Source organism: Oncorhynchus tshawytscha, unplaced genomic scaffold (genome assembly GCF_018296145.1).
Source record: "Oncorhynchus tshawytscha isolate Ot180627B unplaced genomic scaffold, Otsh_v2.0 Un_contig_3837_pilon_pilon, whole genome shotgun sequence".
NCBI classification, from domain to species: domain Eukaryota; kingdom Metazoa; phylum Chordata; class Actinopteri; order Salmoniformes; family Salmonidae; genus Oncorhynchus; species Oncorhynchus tshawytscha.
In genome coordinates, this window is record NW_024609070.1 from 31,992 (window position 1) to 47,500 (window position 15,509).

At 45.3% G+C, this 15,509-nt stretch overlaps 1 protein-coding gene across 5 annotated transcripts in view; it reads right to left on the bottom strand.

The window, feature by feature from the left end:
• Nucleotides 1-1,475: 1,475 nt before the first annotated feature.
• Nucleotides 1,476-15,509, bottom strand: part of LOC112241010 (broad substrate specificity ATP-binding cassette transporter ABCG2-like) — a 49,161-nt gene continuing 35,127 nt past the window's right edge. For 4 of the 5 annotated variants that reach the window (XM_042314110.1, XM_042314111.1, XM_042314112.1 and 1 more), the window contains 2 exons: nt 12,638-12,690; nt 1,476-2,140 (listed from right to left, as the gene is read on the bottom strand). In XM_042314110.1, the coding sequence (XP_042170044.1) occupies nt 1,993-2,140; nt 12,638-12,690 (201 nt within the window). In that variant the 3' untranslated portion in view covers nt 1,476-1,992. Of the gene's footprint in view, nt 2,141-2,166; nt 2,226-12,637; nt 12,691-15,509 lie in introns of those variants that run through there. The other variant, XM_042314114.1, reaches the window with a different exon arrangement.

The following is a 15,509-nucleotide window of genomic DNA, read 5'->3' on the forward strand; positions in this document are numbered from 1 at the left end:
CAGCAGCTACTCTTCCTGGGGTTTATTATGGATCCCCATTAGTTCCTGCTAAGGCAGCAGCTACTCTTCCTGGGGTTTATTATGGATCCCCATTAGTTCCTGCTAAGGCAGCAGCTACTCTTCCTGGGGTTTATTATGGATCCTTATTAGTTCCTGCTAAGGTAGCACCCCATCAAACAAACACAGACAATCATATTTCATCCCGCCAGGCGTGACACAAACCTCAGAAATAACGATATAATTTGTGCCTTACCTTTGAAGAGCTGCTTCTGTTGGCACTCCAATATGTCCCTTAAACATCACAAATGGTCCTTTTGTTCGATTAATTCCGTCGTTATATCTCCAAAATGTCCATTTATTTGGCGCGTTTGATAAAAAAAACACTGGTTCCAACTCTCGCAACATGACTACAAAATATCTAATAAGTTACCTGTAATCTTTGTCCAAACATTTCAAACAACTTTCCTAATAAAACTTTTGGTGTGTAACTTTTTTTAACGTAAATAATCGATAAAATTTAAGACGGGATAAACTTGGTTCAGTAGTGGATAAAAACAAAGTGGAGGGAGCTTTCAGGTCGTGCGCCCCCAACCACAACAGTAGACTAGTCTCGACCCTCGTTCTGAACAGCCCTACTTCTTCATTTCTCAAAGGAAAAACATCAACCAATTTCTAAAGACTGTTGACATCTAGTGGAAGTGATAGGAACTGCAAGCAAGTGCCTTAGAAATCTAGATCCCCATAGAAAATCCATTGAAAAGAGAGTGACCTCAATTTTTTTTCCTGGTTGGTTTGTCCTCTGGGTTTTTGCCTACCAAATAAGTTATGATATACTCACAGACATTATTTTAACAGTTTTAGAAACTTTAGAGTGTTTTCTATCCAAACATACCAATTATATGCATATCCTAGCTTCTGGGCAGGTAGCAGGTAGTTTACTTTGGGAACGCTTTTCATCCAGTCGTGAAAATACTGCCCCCTATCCCAAACAGGTTATAAGGAAAGAAATTCCACAACTTAACTTCTAAAAAAGGCACACATGTTAATTGAAATGAATTCCCGGTGATTACCTCATGATGCTACAGTCCTCCTTTAAGACTCCATAATGTTTCATCATTAGATGTCTGTTATTCAATGTGTTTCTATTGGCTAATAGCAGTAAGGACTATCTGTTATTCAATGTGTTTCTATTAGCAGTAAGGACTATCTGTTATTCAATGTGTTTCTATTAGCAGTAAGGACTATCTGTTATTCAATGTGTTTCTATTGGCTATTAGCAGTAAGGACTATCTGTTATTCAATGTGTTTCTATTGGCTATTAGCAGTAAGGACTATCTGTTATTCAATGTGTTTCTATTAGCAGTAAGGACTATCTGTTATTCAATGTGTTTCTATTGGCTAATAGCAGTAAGGACTATCTGTTATTCAGTGTGTTTCTATTGGTTAACAGCAGTAAGGACAAATACAAATGTTCATCAAATATTTGTTTTATTTTTATTTTTTGATACCTCGAGGAGTCTTAAAACTCTAAATCAAATAAAAAGAAGGTCCTTGGTTTGACCTTCTTAAAACAATTCCACATCGCTCAGTAGAACCCCTCCCCCCGGCACAGACAGGACTTAGACTGTATTAAGGCATCAAATAACAAGAAGATCCTTGGTTTGACCTTCTTAAAACAATTCCACATCGCTCAGTAGAACCTCCCCCGGCACAGACAGGACTTAGACTGTATTAAGGCACCAAAAAACAACATCAACATCATAACATAACTACACCAGTACATTTCTACAACACAAAACGTACCATACAACCATACAACCATTTTACAATGGACTGGAGTGGAGAGTGTGTGTGTCTCTTCACAGTCCCTGTTGTTCCAGAAGGTGTAGTTAGATCTGATTCTATTCTTGTGATGTGTGTCTCTTCTCAGCCCCTGTTGTTCCAGAAGGTGTAGTTCAATCTGATTCTATGATTCTATTCTTGCGGCCTGTGTCACTTCCAGCGGTTGATCCGTCTGAGCTGTATGTAGGCCAAGACCATACACACCGTAATGATCCCAGCCAGAGCTACATGGTTCTGCCAGAAACCCCAGGTGCTGTAGTCTATTCCCTGGGTCTCCAGGTACACCTCCCCTGGAAGACTGAGAGAGAGAGAGGGGTTAAAGGTCAGAAACCCCAGGTGCTGTAGTCTATTACCTGGGTCTCCAGGTACACTCTCCTGGAAGACTGAGAGAGAGAGAGGGGTTAAAGGTCAGAAACCCCAGGTGCTGTAGTCTATTACCTGGGTCTCCAGGTACACCTCCTGGAAGGCTGAGAGAGAGAGAGAGAGAGAGAGGGGGTTGAGTACATAGAGGGAGAGAGAGAGAGAGGGGGTTGAGTACATAGAGGGAGAGTAGAGAGAGAGAGGGGGGTTGAGTACATAGAGGGAGAGTAGAGAGAGAGAGAGGGGGTGGGGGTTGAGTACATAGAGGGAGAGTAGAGAGAGGGGGTTGAGTACATAGAGTGAGAGTAGAGAGAGAGGGGGGTTGAGTACAGAGGGAGAGTAGAGAGAGAGAGAGAGAGAGAGAGGGGTGGGGTTGAGTACATAGAGGGAGAGTAGAGAGAGAGAGAGAGGGGTGGGGGTTGAGTACATAGAGGGAGAGTAGAGAGAGAGAGGGGGGTTGAGTACATAGAGGGAGAGTAGAGAGAGAGAGGGGGTTGAGTACATAGAGGGAGAGTAGAGAGAGAGGGGGTTGAGTACATAGAGGGAGAGTAGAGAGAGAGAGGGGGTTGAGTACATAGAGGGAGAGTAGAGAGAGAGAGGGGGGTTGAGTACATAGAGGGAGAGTAGAGAGAGAGAGGGGGGTTGAGTACATAGAGGGAGAGTAGAGAGAGAGAGGGGGTTGAGTACATAGAGGGAGAGTAGAGAGAGAGGGGGGTTGAGTACATAGAGGGAGAGTAGAGAGAGAGGGGGGTTGAGTACATAGAGGAGAGTAGAGAGAGAGGGGGTTGAGTACATAGAGGGAGAGTAGAGAGAGAGAGGGGGGTTGAGTACATAGAGGGAGAGTAGAGAGAGAGGGGGTTGAGTACATAGAGGGAGAGTAGAGAGAGAGAGGGGGGTTGAGTACATAGAGGGAGAGTAGAGAGAGAGAGAGAGGGGGTTGAGTACATAGAGGGAGAGTAGAGAGAGAGAGGGGGGTTGAGTACATAGAGGAGAGTAGAGAGAGAGGGGGGTTGAGTACATAGAGGGAGAGTAGAGAGAGAGAGGGGGTTGAGTACATAGAGGAGAGTAGAGAGAGAGGGGGTTGAGTACATAGAGGGAGAGTAGAGAGAGAGGGGGGTTGAGTACATAGAGGGAGAGTAGAGAGAGAGAGGGGGTTGAGTACATAGAGGGAGAGTAGAGAGAGAGAGAGGGGGTTGAGTACATAGAGGGAGAGAGAGAGAGAGAGGGGGTTGAGTACATAGAGGGAGAGTAGAGAGAGAGAGAGGGGGGTTGAGTACATAGAGGGAGAGTAGAGAGAGAGGGGGTTGAGTACATAGAGGGAGAGTAGAGAGAGAGAGAGGGGGGTTGAGTACATAGAGGGAGAGTAGAGAGAGAGAGGGGGGTTGAGTACATAGAGGGAGAGTAGAGAGAGAGAGGGGGGTTGAGTACATAGAGGAGACTAGAGAGAGGGGGGTTGAGTACATAGAGGGAGAGTAGAGAGAGAGAGGGGGGTTGAGTACATAGAGGGAGAGTAGAGAGAGAGAGGGGGGTTGAGTACATAGAGGGAGAGTAGAGAGAGAGAGGGGGGTTGAGTACATAGAGGGAGAGTAGAGAGAGAGAGGGGGGTTGAGTACATAGAGGGAGAGTAGAGAGAGAGAGGGGGTTGAGTACATAGAGGGAGAGTAGAGAGAGAGAGGGGGTTGAGTACATAGAGGGAGAGTAGAGAGAGAGGGGGTTGAGTACATAGAGGGAGAGTAGAGAGAGAGAGGGGGTGGGGGTTGAGTACATAGAGGGAGAGAGAGAGAGAGAGAGAGAGAGGGGGTTGAGTACATAGAGGAGAGTAGAGAGAGAGAGAGAGGGGGGTTGAGTACATAGAGGGAGAGAGAGAGAGAGAGGGGGTTGAGTACATAGAGGGAGAGTAGAGAGAGAGAGGGGGGTTGAGTACATAGAGGGAGAGTAGAGAGAGAGGGGGGGGTTGAGTACATAGAGGAGAGTAGAGAGAGAGGGGGGTTGAGTACATAGAGGGAGAGTAGAGAGAGAGAGGGGGGTTGAGTACATAGAGGGAGAGTAGAGAGAGAGGGGGTTGAGTACATAGAGGGAGAGTAGAGAGAGAGAGAGGGGGTTGAGTACATAGAGGGAGAGTAGAGAGAGAGAGGGGTTGAGTACATAGAGGGAGAGTAGAGAGAGAGGGGGTTGAGTACATAGAGGGAGAGTAGAGAGAGAGAGGGGGTTGAGTACATAGAGGGAGAGTAGAGAGAGAGAGAGGGGGTTGAGTACATAGAGGGAGAGTAGAGAGAGAGAGGGGGTTGAGTACATAGAGGGAGAGTAGAGAGAGAGAGGGGGTTGAGTACATAGAGGGAGAGTAGAGAGAGGAGGGGGTTGAGTACATAGAGGGAGTAGAGAGAGAGAGGGGGTTGAGTACATAGAGGGAGAGTAGAGAGAGAGAGGGGGTTGAGTACATAGAGGGAGAGTAGAGAGAGAGAGGGGGTTGAGTACATAGAGGGAGAGTAGAGAGAGAGAGGGGGTTGAGTACATAGAGGGAGAGTAGAGAGAGAGAGGGGGGTTGAGTACATAGAGGGAGAGTAGAGAGAGAGAGGGGGTTGAGTACATAGAGGGAGAGTAGAGAGAGAGGGGGGTTGAGTACATAGAGGGAGAGTAGAGAGAGAGGGGGGGGGTTGAGTACATAGAGGGAGAGAGAGAGAGAGAGAGAGAGAGAGGGGGGTTGAGTACATAGAGGGAGAGTAGAGAGAGAGAGAGGGGGGTTGAGTACATAGAGGGAGAGAGAGAGAGAGAGGGGGTTGAGTACATAGAGGGAGAGTAGAGAGAGAGAGGGGGTTGAGTACATAGAGGGAGAGTAGAGAGAGAGGGGGTTGAGTACATAGAGGGAGAGTAGAGAGAGAGGGGGGGTTGAGTACATAGAGGGAGAGTAGAGAGAGAGAGGGGGTTGAGTACATAGAGGGAGAGTAGAGAGAGAGAGGGGGTTGAGTACATAGAGGGAGAGTAGAGAGAGAGAGAGGGGGTTGAGTACATAGAGGGAGAGAGAGAGAGAGGGGGTTGAGTACATAGAGGGAGAGTAGAGAGAGAGGGGGGTTGAGTACATAGAGGAGAGTAGAGAGAGAGGGGGGGGTTGAGTACATAGAGGGAGAGTAGAGAGAGAGAGAGGGGGTTGAGTACATAGAGGGAGAGAGAGAGAGAGAGGGGGGTTGAGTACATAGAGGGAGAGAGAGAGAGAGGGGGGTTGAGTACATAGAGGGAGAGAGAGAGAGGAGGGGTTGAGTACATAGAGGGAGAGTAGAGAGAGAGAGGGGGGTTGAGTACATAGAGGGAGAGTAGAGAGAGAGAGGGGGTTGAGTACATAGAGGGAGAGTAGAGAGAGAGAGGGGGTTGAGTACATAGAGGGAGAGTAGAGAGAGAGAGGGGGGTTGAGTACATAGAGGGAGAGTAGAGAGAGAGAGAGGGGGGTTGAGTACATAGAGGGAGAGTAGAGAGAGAGGGGGTTGAGTACATAGAGGGAGAGTAGAGAGAGAGAGGGGGGTTGAGTACATAGAGGGAGAGTAGAGAGAGAGAGGGGGGTTGAGTACATAGAGGGAGAGGAGAGAGAGAGAGGGGGGTTGAGTACATAGAGGGAGAGTAGAGAGAGAGAGGGGGTTGAGTACATAGAGGGAGAGTAGAGAGAGAGAGAAGGGGGGTTGAGTACATAGAGGGAGAGTAGAGAGAGAGAGGGGGTTGAGTACATAGAGGGAGAGTAGAGAGAGAGAGAGGGGGTTGAGTACATAGAGGGAGACTAGAGAGAGGGGGGTTGAGTACATAGAGGGAGAGTAGAGAGAGAGAGAGGGGGGTTGAGTACATAGAGGGAGAGTAGAGAGAGAGAGGGGGTTGAGTACATAGAGGGAGAGTAGAGAGAGAGAGAGGGGGTTGAGTACATAGAGGGAGAGTAGAGAGAGAGAGAGGGGGGTTGAGTACATAGAGGGAGAGTAGAGAGAGAGGGGGGTTGAGTACATAGAGGGAGAGTAGAGAGAGAGAGGGGGTTGAGTACATAGAGGGAGAGTAGAGAGAGAGGGGGTTGAGTACATAGAGGGAGAGTAGAGAGAGAGAGAGGGGGTGGGGGTTGAGTACATAGAGGAGAGAGAGAGAGAGAGAGAGAGAGAGAGGGGGGTTGAGTACATAGAGGGAGAGTAGAGAGAGAGAGAGGGGGGGGTTGAGTACATAGAGGGAGAGTAGAGAGAGAGAGGGGGTTGAGTACATAGAGGGAGAGTAGAGAGAGAGAGGGGGTTGAGTACATAGAGGGAGAGAGAGAGAGAGGGGGGTTGAGTACATAGAGGGAGAGTAGAGAGAGAGGGGGGTTGAGTACATAGAGGGAGAGTAGAGAGAGAGAGGGGGGTTGAGTACATAGAGGGAGAGTAGAGAGAGAGAGGGGGTTGAGTACATAGAGGGAGAGTAGAGAGAGAGAGAGGGGGGTTGAGTACATAGAGGGAGAGAGAGAGAGAGGGGGTTGAGTACATAGAGGGAGAGTAGAGAGAGAGGGGGGTTGAGTACATAGAGGGAGAGTAGAGAGAGAGAGGGGGGTTGAGTACATAGAGGGAGAGTAGAGAGAGAGAGAGGGGGGGGTTGAGTACATAGAGGGAGAGTAGAGAGAGAGAGAGGGGGGTTGAGTACATAGAGGAGAGAGAGAGAGAGAGAGGGGGTTGAGTACATAGAGGGAGAGAGAGAGAGGGGGGTTGAGTACATAGAGGGAGAGTAGAGAGAGAGAGGGGGGTTGAGTACATAGAGGGAGAGTAGAGAGAGAGAGGGGGTTGAGTACATAGAGGGAGAGTAGAGAGAGAGAGGGGGTTGAGTACATAGAGGGAGAGTAGAGAGAGAGAGGGGGGTTGAGTACATAGAGGGAGAGTAGAGAGAGAGAGAGGGGGGTTGAGTACATAGAGGGAGAGTAGAGAGAGAGAGGGGGGTTGAGTACATAGAGGAGAGTAGAGAGAGAGGGGGGTTGAGTACATAGAGGGAGAGTAGAGAGAGAGAGGGGGGGGGTTGAGTACATAGAGGGAGAGGAGAGAGAGAGAGAGAGAGGGGGGGTTGAGTACATAGAGGGAGAGTAGAGAGAGAGAGAGGGGGGTTGAGTACATAGAGGGAGAGTAGAGAGAGAGAGAGAGATGTTGAGAGATCTGCCACATGGTGGAAAGGCATTTAGATGGATGGCTGAGGAGCATAAAAGGAGAGACAGAGAATGAAAGGAGAGAATGAAAGGAGAGGACAGAGAATGAAAGGAGAGAACAGAGAATGAAAGGAGAGAATGAAAGGAGAGGACAGAGAGAATGAAAGGAGAGAATGAAAGGAGAGAATGAAAGGAGAGGACAGAGAGAATGAAAGGAGAGAATGAAAGGAGAGGACAGAGAGAATGAAAGGAGAGAATGAAAGGAGAGAACAGAGAGAATGAAGGGAGAGAACAGAGAGAATGAAAGGAGAGGACAGAGAGAATGAAAGGAGAGAATGAAAGGAGAGACCAGAGAGAATGAAAGGAGAGGACAGAGAATGAAAGGAGAGAATGAAAGGAGAGAACAGAGAGAATGAAGGGAGAGAACAGAGAGAATGAAAGGAGAGGACAGAGAGAATGAAAGGAGAGGACAGAGAATGAAAGGAGAGAATGAAAGGAGAGAACAGAGAGAATGAAAGGAGAGAATGAAAGGAGAGAACAGAGAATGATAGGAGAGAATGAAAGGAGAGAATGAAAGGAGAGAACAGAGAGAATAAAAGGAGAGGACAGAGAATGAAAGGAGAGAATGAAAGGAGAGAACAGAGAATGAAAGGAGAGAATGAAAGGAGAGAACAGAGAGAATGAAAGGAGAGGACAGAGAGAATGAAAGGAGAGGACAGAGAATGAAAGGAGAGAATGAAAGGAGAGAACAGAGAGAATGAAAGGAGAGAACAGAGAGAATGAAAGGAGAGAACAGAGAGAATGAAAGGAGAGGACAGAGAATGAAAGGAGAGAATGAAAGGAGAGAACAGAGAATGAAAGGAGAGAATGAAAGGAGAGAACAGAGAGAATGAAAGGAGAGAACAGAGAGAATAAAAGGAGAGGACAGAGAATGAAAGGAGAGAATGAAAGGAGAGAACAGAGAATGAAAGGAGAGAATGAAAGGAGAGAATGAAAGGAGAGAACAGAGAGAATGAAAGGAGAGAACAGAGAGAATGAAAGGAGAGAACAGAGAGAATGAAAGGAGAGAATAGAGAGAATGAAAGGAGAGAATGAAAGGAGAGAATGAAAGGAGAGAACAGAGAGAATGAAAGGAGAGAACAGAGAGAATGAAAGGAGAGAACAGAGAGAATGAAAGGAGAGAATAGAGAGAATGAAAGGAGAGAATGAAAGGAGAGAACAGAGAATGAAAGGAGAGAATGAAAGGAGAGAAAGAGAATGAAAGGAGAGAACAGAGAGAATGAAAGGAGAGAATGAAAGGAGAGAACAGAGAGAATGAAAGGAGAGAATGAAAGGAGAGAACAGAGAATGAAAGGAGAGGACAGAGAGAATGAAAGGAGACAGAGAATGAAAGGAGAGAATGAAAGGAGAGGACAGAGAATGAAAGGAGAGAATGAAAGGAGAGAACAGAGAGAATGAAAGGAGAGAATGAAAGGAGAGAACAGAGAGAATGAAAGGAGAGAATGAAAGGAGAGAACAGAGAATGAAAGGAGAGAATGAAAGGAGAGAACAGAGAGAATGAAAGGAGAGAACAGAGAGAATGAAAGGAGAGAACAGAGAGAATGAAAGGAGAGAACAGAGAGAATGAAAGGAGAGAACAGAGAGAATGAAAAAGGACAGAGAATGAAAGGAGAGAATGAAAGGAGAGAACAGAGAGAATGAAAGGAGAGAACAGAGAGAATGAAAGGAGAGAACAGAGAGAATAAAAGGAGAGGACAGAGAATGAAAGGAGAGAATGAAAGGAGAGAACAGAGAATGAAAGGAGAGAATGAAAGGAGAGAACAGAGAGAATGAAAGGAGAGAACAGAGAGAATGAAAGGAGAGAACAGAGAGAATGAAAGGAGAGAATAGAGAGAATGAAAGGAGAGAACAGAGAGAATGAAAGGAGAGAATGAAAGGAGAGAACAGAGAGAATGAAAGGAGAGAATGAAAGGAGAGAACAGAGAATGAAAGGAGAGAACAGAGAGAATGAAAGGAGAGAATGAAAGGAGAGAACAGAGAGAATGAAAGGAGAGAACAGAGAGAATGAAAGGAGAGAACAGAGAATGAAAGGAGGACAGAGAGAATGAAAGGAGGACAGAGAGAATGAAAGGAGAGAATGAAAGGAGAGAACAGAGAGAATGAAAGGAGGACAGAGAGAATGAAAGGAGAGAATGAAAGGAGAGAACAGAGAGAATGAAAGGAGAGAATAGAGAGAATGAAAGGAGAGAACAGAGAATGAAAGGAGAGAATGAAAGGAGAGAACAGAGAGAATGAAAGGAGAGAATGAAAGGAGACCAGAGAATGAAAGGAGAGAGAATGAAAGGAGAGAATGAAAGGAGAGAACAGAGAGAATGAAAGGAGAGAACAGAGAGAATGAAAGGAGAGAATAGAGAGAATGAAAGGAGAGAATGAAAGGAGAGAACAGAGAATGAAAGGAGAGAATAGAGAGAATGAAAGGAGAGAACAGAGAATGAAAGGAGAGAATGAAAGGAGAGAACAGAGAGAATGAAAGGAGAGAATGAAAGGAGAGAACAGAGAATGATAGGAGAGAATGAAAGGAGAGAACAGAGAGAATGAAAGGAGAGGACAGAGAATGAAAGGAGAGAATGAAAGGAGAGAACAGAGAGAATGAAAGGAGAGAACAGAGAGAATGAAAGGAGAGAACAGAGAGAATAAAAGGAGAGGACAGAGAATGAAAGGAGAGAATGAAAGGAGAGAACAGAGAATGAAAGGAGAGAATGAAAGGAGAGAACAGAGAATGAAAGGAGAGAACAGAGAATGAAAGGAGAGAATGAAAGGAGAGAACAGAGAATGAAAGGAGAGAACAGAGAATGAAAGGAGAGAACAGAGAGAATGAAAGGAGAGAACAGAGAGAATGAAAGGAGAGGACAGAGAATGAAAGGAGAGAATGAAAGGAGAACAGAGAGAATGAAAGGAGGACAGAGAGAATGAAAGGAGAGAACAGAGAGAATGAAAGGAGGACAGAGAGAATGAAAGGAGAGAATGAAAGGAGAGAACAGAGAGAATGAAAGGAGGACAGAGAGAATGAAAGGAGAGAATGAAAGGAGAGAACAGAGAGAATGAAAGGAGAGAATGAAAGGAGAGCACAGAGAATGAAAGGAGAGGACAGAGAGAATGAAAGGAGAGGACAGAGAATGAAAGGAGAGAATGAAAGGAGAGGACAGAGAATGAAAGGAGAGAATGAAAGGAGAGACAGAGAGAATGAAAGGAGAGAATGAAAGGAGAGGACAGAGAATGAAAGGAGAGAATGAAAGGAGAGAACAGAGAGAATGAAAGGAGAGAATGAAAGGAGAGAACAGAGAATGAAAGGAGAGAATGAAAGGAGAGAACAGAGAGAATGAAAGGAGAGAACAGAGAGAATGAAAGGAGAGAACAGAGAGAATGAAAGGAGAGAACAGAGAGAATGAAAGGAGAGAACAGAGAGAATGAAAGGAGAGAATGAAAGGAGAGAACAGAGAGAATGAAAGGAGAGAATGAAAGGAGAGAACAGAGAGAATGAAAGGAGAGAACAGAGAATGAAAGGAGAGAATGAAAGGAGAGAACAGAGAGAATGAAAGGAGAGAACAGAGAGAATGAAAGGAGAGAATGAAAGGAGAGGACAGAGAGAATGAAAGGAGAGAATGAAAGGAGAGAACAGAGAGAATGAAAGGAGAGAATGAAAGGAGAGGACAGAGAATGAAAGGAGAGAATGAAAGGAGAGACCAGAGAGAATGAAAGGAGAGGACAGAGAATGAAAGGAGAGAATGAAAGGAGAGAACAGAGAGAATGAAAGGAGAGAACAGAGAATGAAAGGAGAGAATGAAAGGAGAGAACAGAGAGAATGAAAGGAGAGAACAGAGAGAATGAAGGGAGAGAACAGAGAGAATGAAAGGAGAGAACAGAGAGAATGAAAGGAGAGAATGAAAGGAGAGAACAGAGAGAATGAAAGGAGAGAATGAAAGGAGAGAACAGAGAGAATGAAAGGAGAGAACAGAGAGAATGAAAGGAGAGAACAGAGAGAATGAAAGGAGAGAATAGAGAGAATGAAAGGAGAGAATGAAAGGAGAGAACAGAGAATGAAAGGAGAGAATGAAAGGAGAGAACAGAGAATGAAAGGAGAGAATGAAAGGAGAGGACAGAGAGAATGAAACTCTCTAACAGAGAATGAAAGGAGAGAACAGAGAATGAAAGGAGAGAATGAAAGGAGAGACCAGAGAATGAAAGGAGAGAATGAAAGGAGAGAACAGAGAGAATGAAAGGAGAGAATGAAAGGAGAGAACAGAGAGAATGAAAGGAGAGAATGAAAGGAGAGAACAGAGAATGAAAGGAGAGAATGAAAGGAGAGAACAGAGAATGAAAGGAGAGAATGAAAGGAGAGAACAGAGAGAATGAAAGGAGAGAATGAAAGGAGAGAACAGAGAGAATGAAAGGAGAGAATGAAAGGAGAGAACAGAGAATGAAAGGAGAGGACAGAGAGAATGAAAGGAGAGGACAGAGAATGAAAGGAGAGAATGAAAGGAGAGGACAGAGAATGAAAGGAGAGAATGAAAGGAGAGGACAGAGAGAATGAAAGGAGAGAATGAAAGGAGAGAACAGAGAGAATGAAAGGAGAGAATGAAAGGAGAGAACAGAGAATGAAAGGAGAGGACAGAGAGAATGAAAGGAGAGAATGAAAGGAGAGGACAGAGAATGAAAGGAGAGAATGAAAGGAGAGGACAGAGAATGAAAGGAGAGAATGAAAGGAGAGGACAGAGAATGAAAGGAGAGAATGAAAGGAGAGGACAGAGAATGAAAGGAAAGGACAGAGAATGAAAGGAGAGAACAGAGAGAATGAAAGGAGAGAATGAAAGGAGAGAACAGAGAGAATGAAAGGAGAGAATGAAAGGAGAGGACAGAGAGAATGAAAGGAGAGAATGAAAGGAGAGGACAGAGAATGAAAGGAGAGAATGAAAGGAGAGGACAGAGAGAATGAAAGGAGAGGACAGAGAGAATGAAAGGAGAGAATGAAAGGAGAGGACAGAGAATGAAAGGAGAGGACAGAGAGAATGAAAGGAGAGAATGAAAGGAGAGAATGAAAGAGAGGACAGAGAATCAAAGGAGAGAACAGAGAGAATGAAAGGAGAGAACAGAGAGAATGAAAGGAGAGAATGAAAGGAGAGGACAGAGAGAATGAAAGGAGAGAATGAAAGGAGAGAACAGAGAGAATGAAAGGAGAGAACAGAGAGAATGAAAGGAGAGAATGAAAGGAGAGAACAGAGAGAATGAAGGGAGAGTGAGAGGTCAACTTACATGGTTGTGTTGCTGTAGAATATTTGTCCTTTAAACTCATTAATGGTCACCGCCTGATGGGGGACAGAGGGAGAGAATAAACACACTATTACTATCAGAATGTCCAACTCTCTAATAGGACCGTCAGACTGTCTAATAGGACCATCAATCAGACTGTCTAACTCTCTAATAGGACCATCAGACTGTCCAACTCTCTAATAGGACCATCACTGTCTAATAGGACCATCAATCAGACTGTCTAACTCTCTAATAGGATCATCAGACTGTCCAACTCTCTAATAGGACCGTCAGACTGTCCAACTCTCTAATAGGACCGTCAGACTGTCTAATAGGACCATCAATCAGACTGTCCAACTCTCTAATAGGACCATCACTGTCTAATAGGACCATCAATCAGACTGTCTAACTCTCTAATAGGATCATCAGACTGTCCAACTCTCTAATAGGACCGTCAGACTGTCCAACTCTCTAATAGGACCGTCAGACTGTCTAATAGGACCATCAATCAGACTGTCTAACTCTCTAATAGGACCGTCAGACTGTCCAACTCCCTAATAGGACCATCAGACTGTCCAACTCTCTAATAGGACCGTCAGACTGTCTAATAGGACCATCAATCAGACTGTCCAACTCTAATAGGACCTTCAGACTGTCCAACTCTCTAATAGGACCGTCAGACTGTCCAACTCTCTAATAGGACCGTCAGACTGTCTAATAGGACCATCAATCAGACTGTCCAACTCTCTAATAGGACCTTCAGACTGTCCAACTCTCTAATAGGACCGTCAGACTGTCCAACTCTCTAATAGGACCGTCAGACTGTCTAATAGGACCATCAATCAGACTGCCCAACTCTCTAATAGGACCTTCAGATTGTCCAACTCTCTAATAGGACCGTCAGACTGTCCAACTCTCTAATAGGACCGTCAGACTGTCTAATAGGACCATCAATCAGACTGTCCAACTCTCTAATAGGACCATCACTGTCTAATAGGACCATCAATCAGACTGTCCAACTCTCTAATAGGACCGTCAGACTGTCCAACTCTCTAATAGGACCGTCAGACTGTCCAACTCTCTAATAGGACCGTCAGACTGTCTAATAGGACCATCAATCAGACTGTCCAACTCTAATAGGACCTTCAGACTGTCCAACTCTCTAATAGGACCGTCAGACTGTCCAACTCTCTAATAGGACCGTCAGACTGTCTAATAGGACCATCAATCAGACTGTCCAACTCTCTAATAGGACCTTCAGACTGTCCAACTCTCTAATAGGACGTCAGACTGTCCAACTCTCTAATAGGACCGTCAGACTGTCTAATAGGACCATCAATCAGACTGTCCAACTCTCTAATAGGACGATCACTGTCTAATAGGACCATCAATCAGACTGTCTAACTCTCTAATAGGACCATCAGACTGTCCAACTCTCTAATAGGACCGTCAGAATGTCCAACTCTCTAATAGGACCGTCAGACTGTCCAACTCTCTAATAGGACCGTCAGACTGTCCAACTCTCTAATAGGACCGTCAGACTGTCCAACTCTCTAATAGGACCGTCAGACTGTCCAACTCTCTAATAGGACCATCAGACTGTCCAACTCTCTAATAGGACTGTTACGTTCCCAGATTATGTGTTGTAGATTGTGTATTTGCATGTGTTTATTTCAGGAAATGGCTTCCTGAAATCCCTCAAGCAGCTGATTGATTGACTCCAGGGCTAATTGGAGAGCTGACCCCGCCCCTCGTCAAGACACAGCTGTCTCCAATTACCCATTCCTTCTGACACTATATAAAAGCCAGTGTTCTGTTCAGGGGGAGATCTCTTCTTTTTGGAGGTAGAGATTTTGCTGGAGGTAGGGATTGCTGAGATTGATTGTGATAGAGGTTGATTTAGCTGGAAAGTGGTATGTTCTGTGAGTTTGTTGCTCAGATAGAGCTTATTTGACATCCTTTTGTTTCTTAGTTTGTTTGAAATTGTTTAATATTCTGTTTCATTTGTTCCCAGGGGAAAGGGGAAGGCACCTAGGGAGTGTTTAGGCAAGAGGCCCGCGGGCATACATATACCCGTAGCATAATCGCTGTCTAGGCACACTAGGTAAGACCTGGGCGGACCACCCCTTGTATTTTGGTTAGGGCACCAGGTGGTGCTAAATTAGGTAAGTAGTGGGTAGGCAGGTAAAATAGAGAGAGGGGGCTTTGAGATTTACTTTCTTTGCTTTGGTTCCGTCCAGCCCCTTTTCCCCATATTACCGTGTAAAGGAATAAAGTCCTTGTAAACGGTACCACATTCTGCCTGTTGTCATTCTTACTTGCACCTACAGTCCATACCTTTTTCGCTTCACGGAGAGTTTAGTTGTAGCAGGGTGTTGCGTTCCCTCTTCATAGAGGCGTGCGTAACAAGGACCATCAATCAGACTGTCCAACTCTCTAATAGGACCGTCAGACTGTCCAACTCTCTAATAGGACCGTCAGACTGTCCAACTCTCTAATAGGACCGTCAGACTGTCCAACTCTCTAATAGGACCGTCAGACTGTCCAACTCTCTAATAGGACCATCAATCAGACTGTCCAACTCTCTAATAGGACCATCAGACTGTCCAACTCTCTAATAGGACCATCAATCAGACTGTCCAACTCTCTAATAGGACCGTCAATCAGACTGTCCAACTCTCTAAGAGGACCATCAGACTGTCCAACTCTCTAATAGGACCGTCAGACTGTCCAACTCTCTAATAGGACCGTCAATCAGACTGTCCAACTCTCTAATAGGACCATCAATCAGACTGTCCAACTCTCTAATAGGACCATCAGACTGTCCAACTCTCTAATAGGACCGTCAGACTGTCCAACTCTCTAATAGGACCGT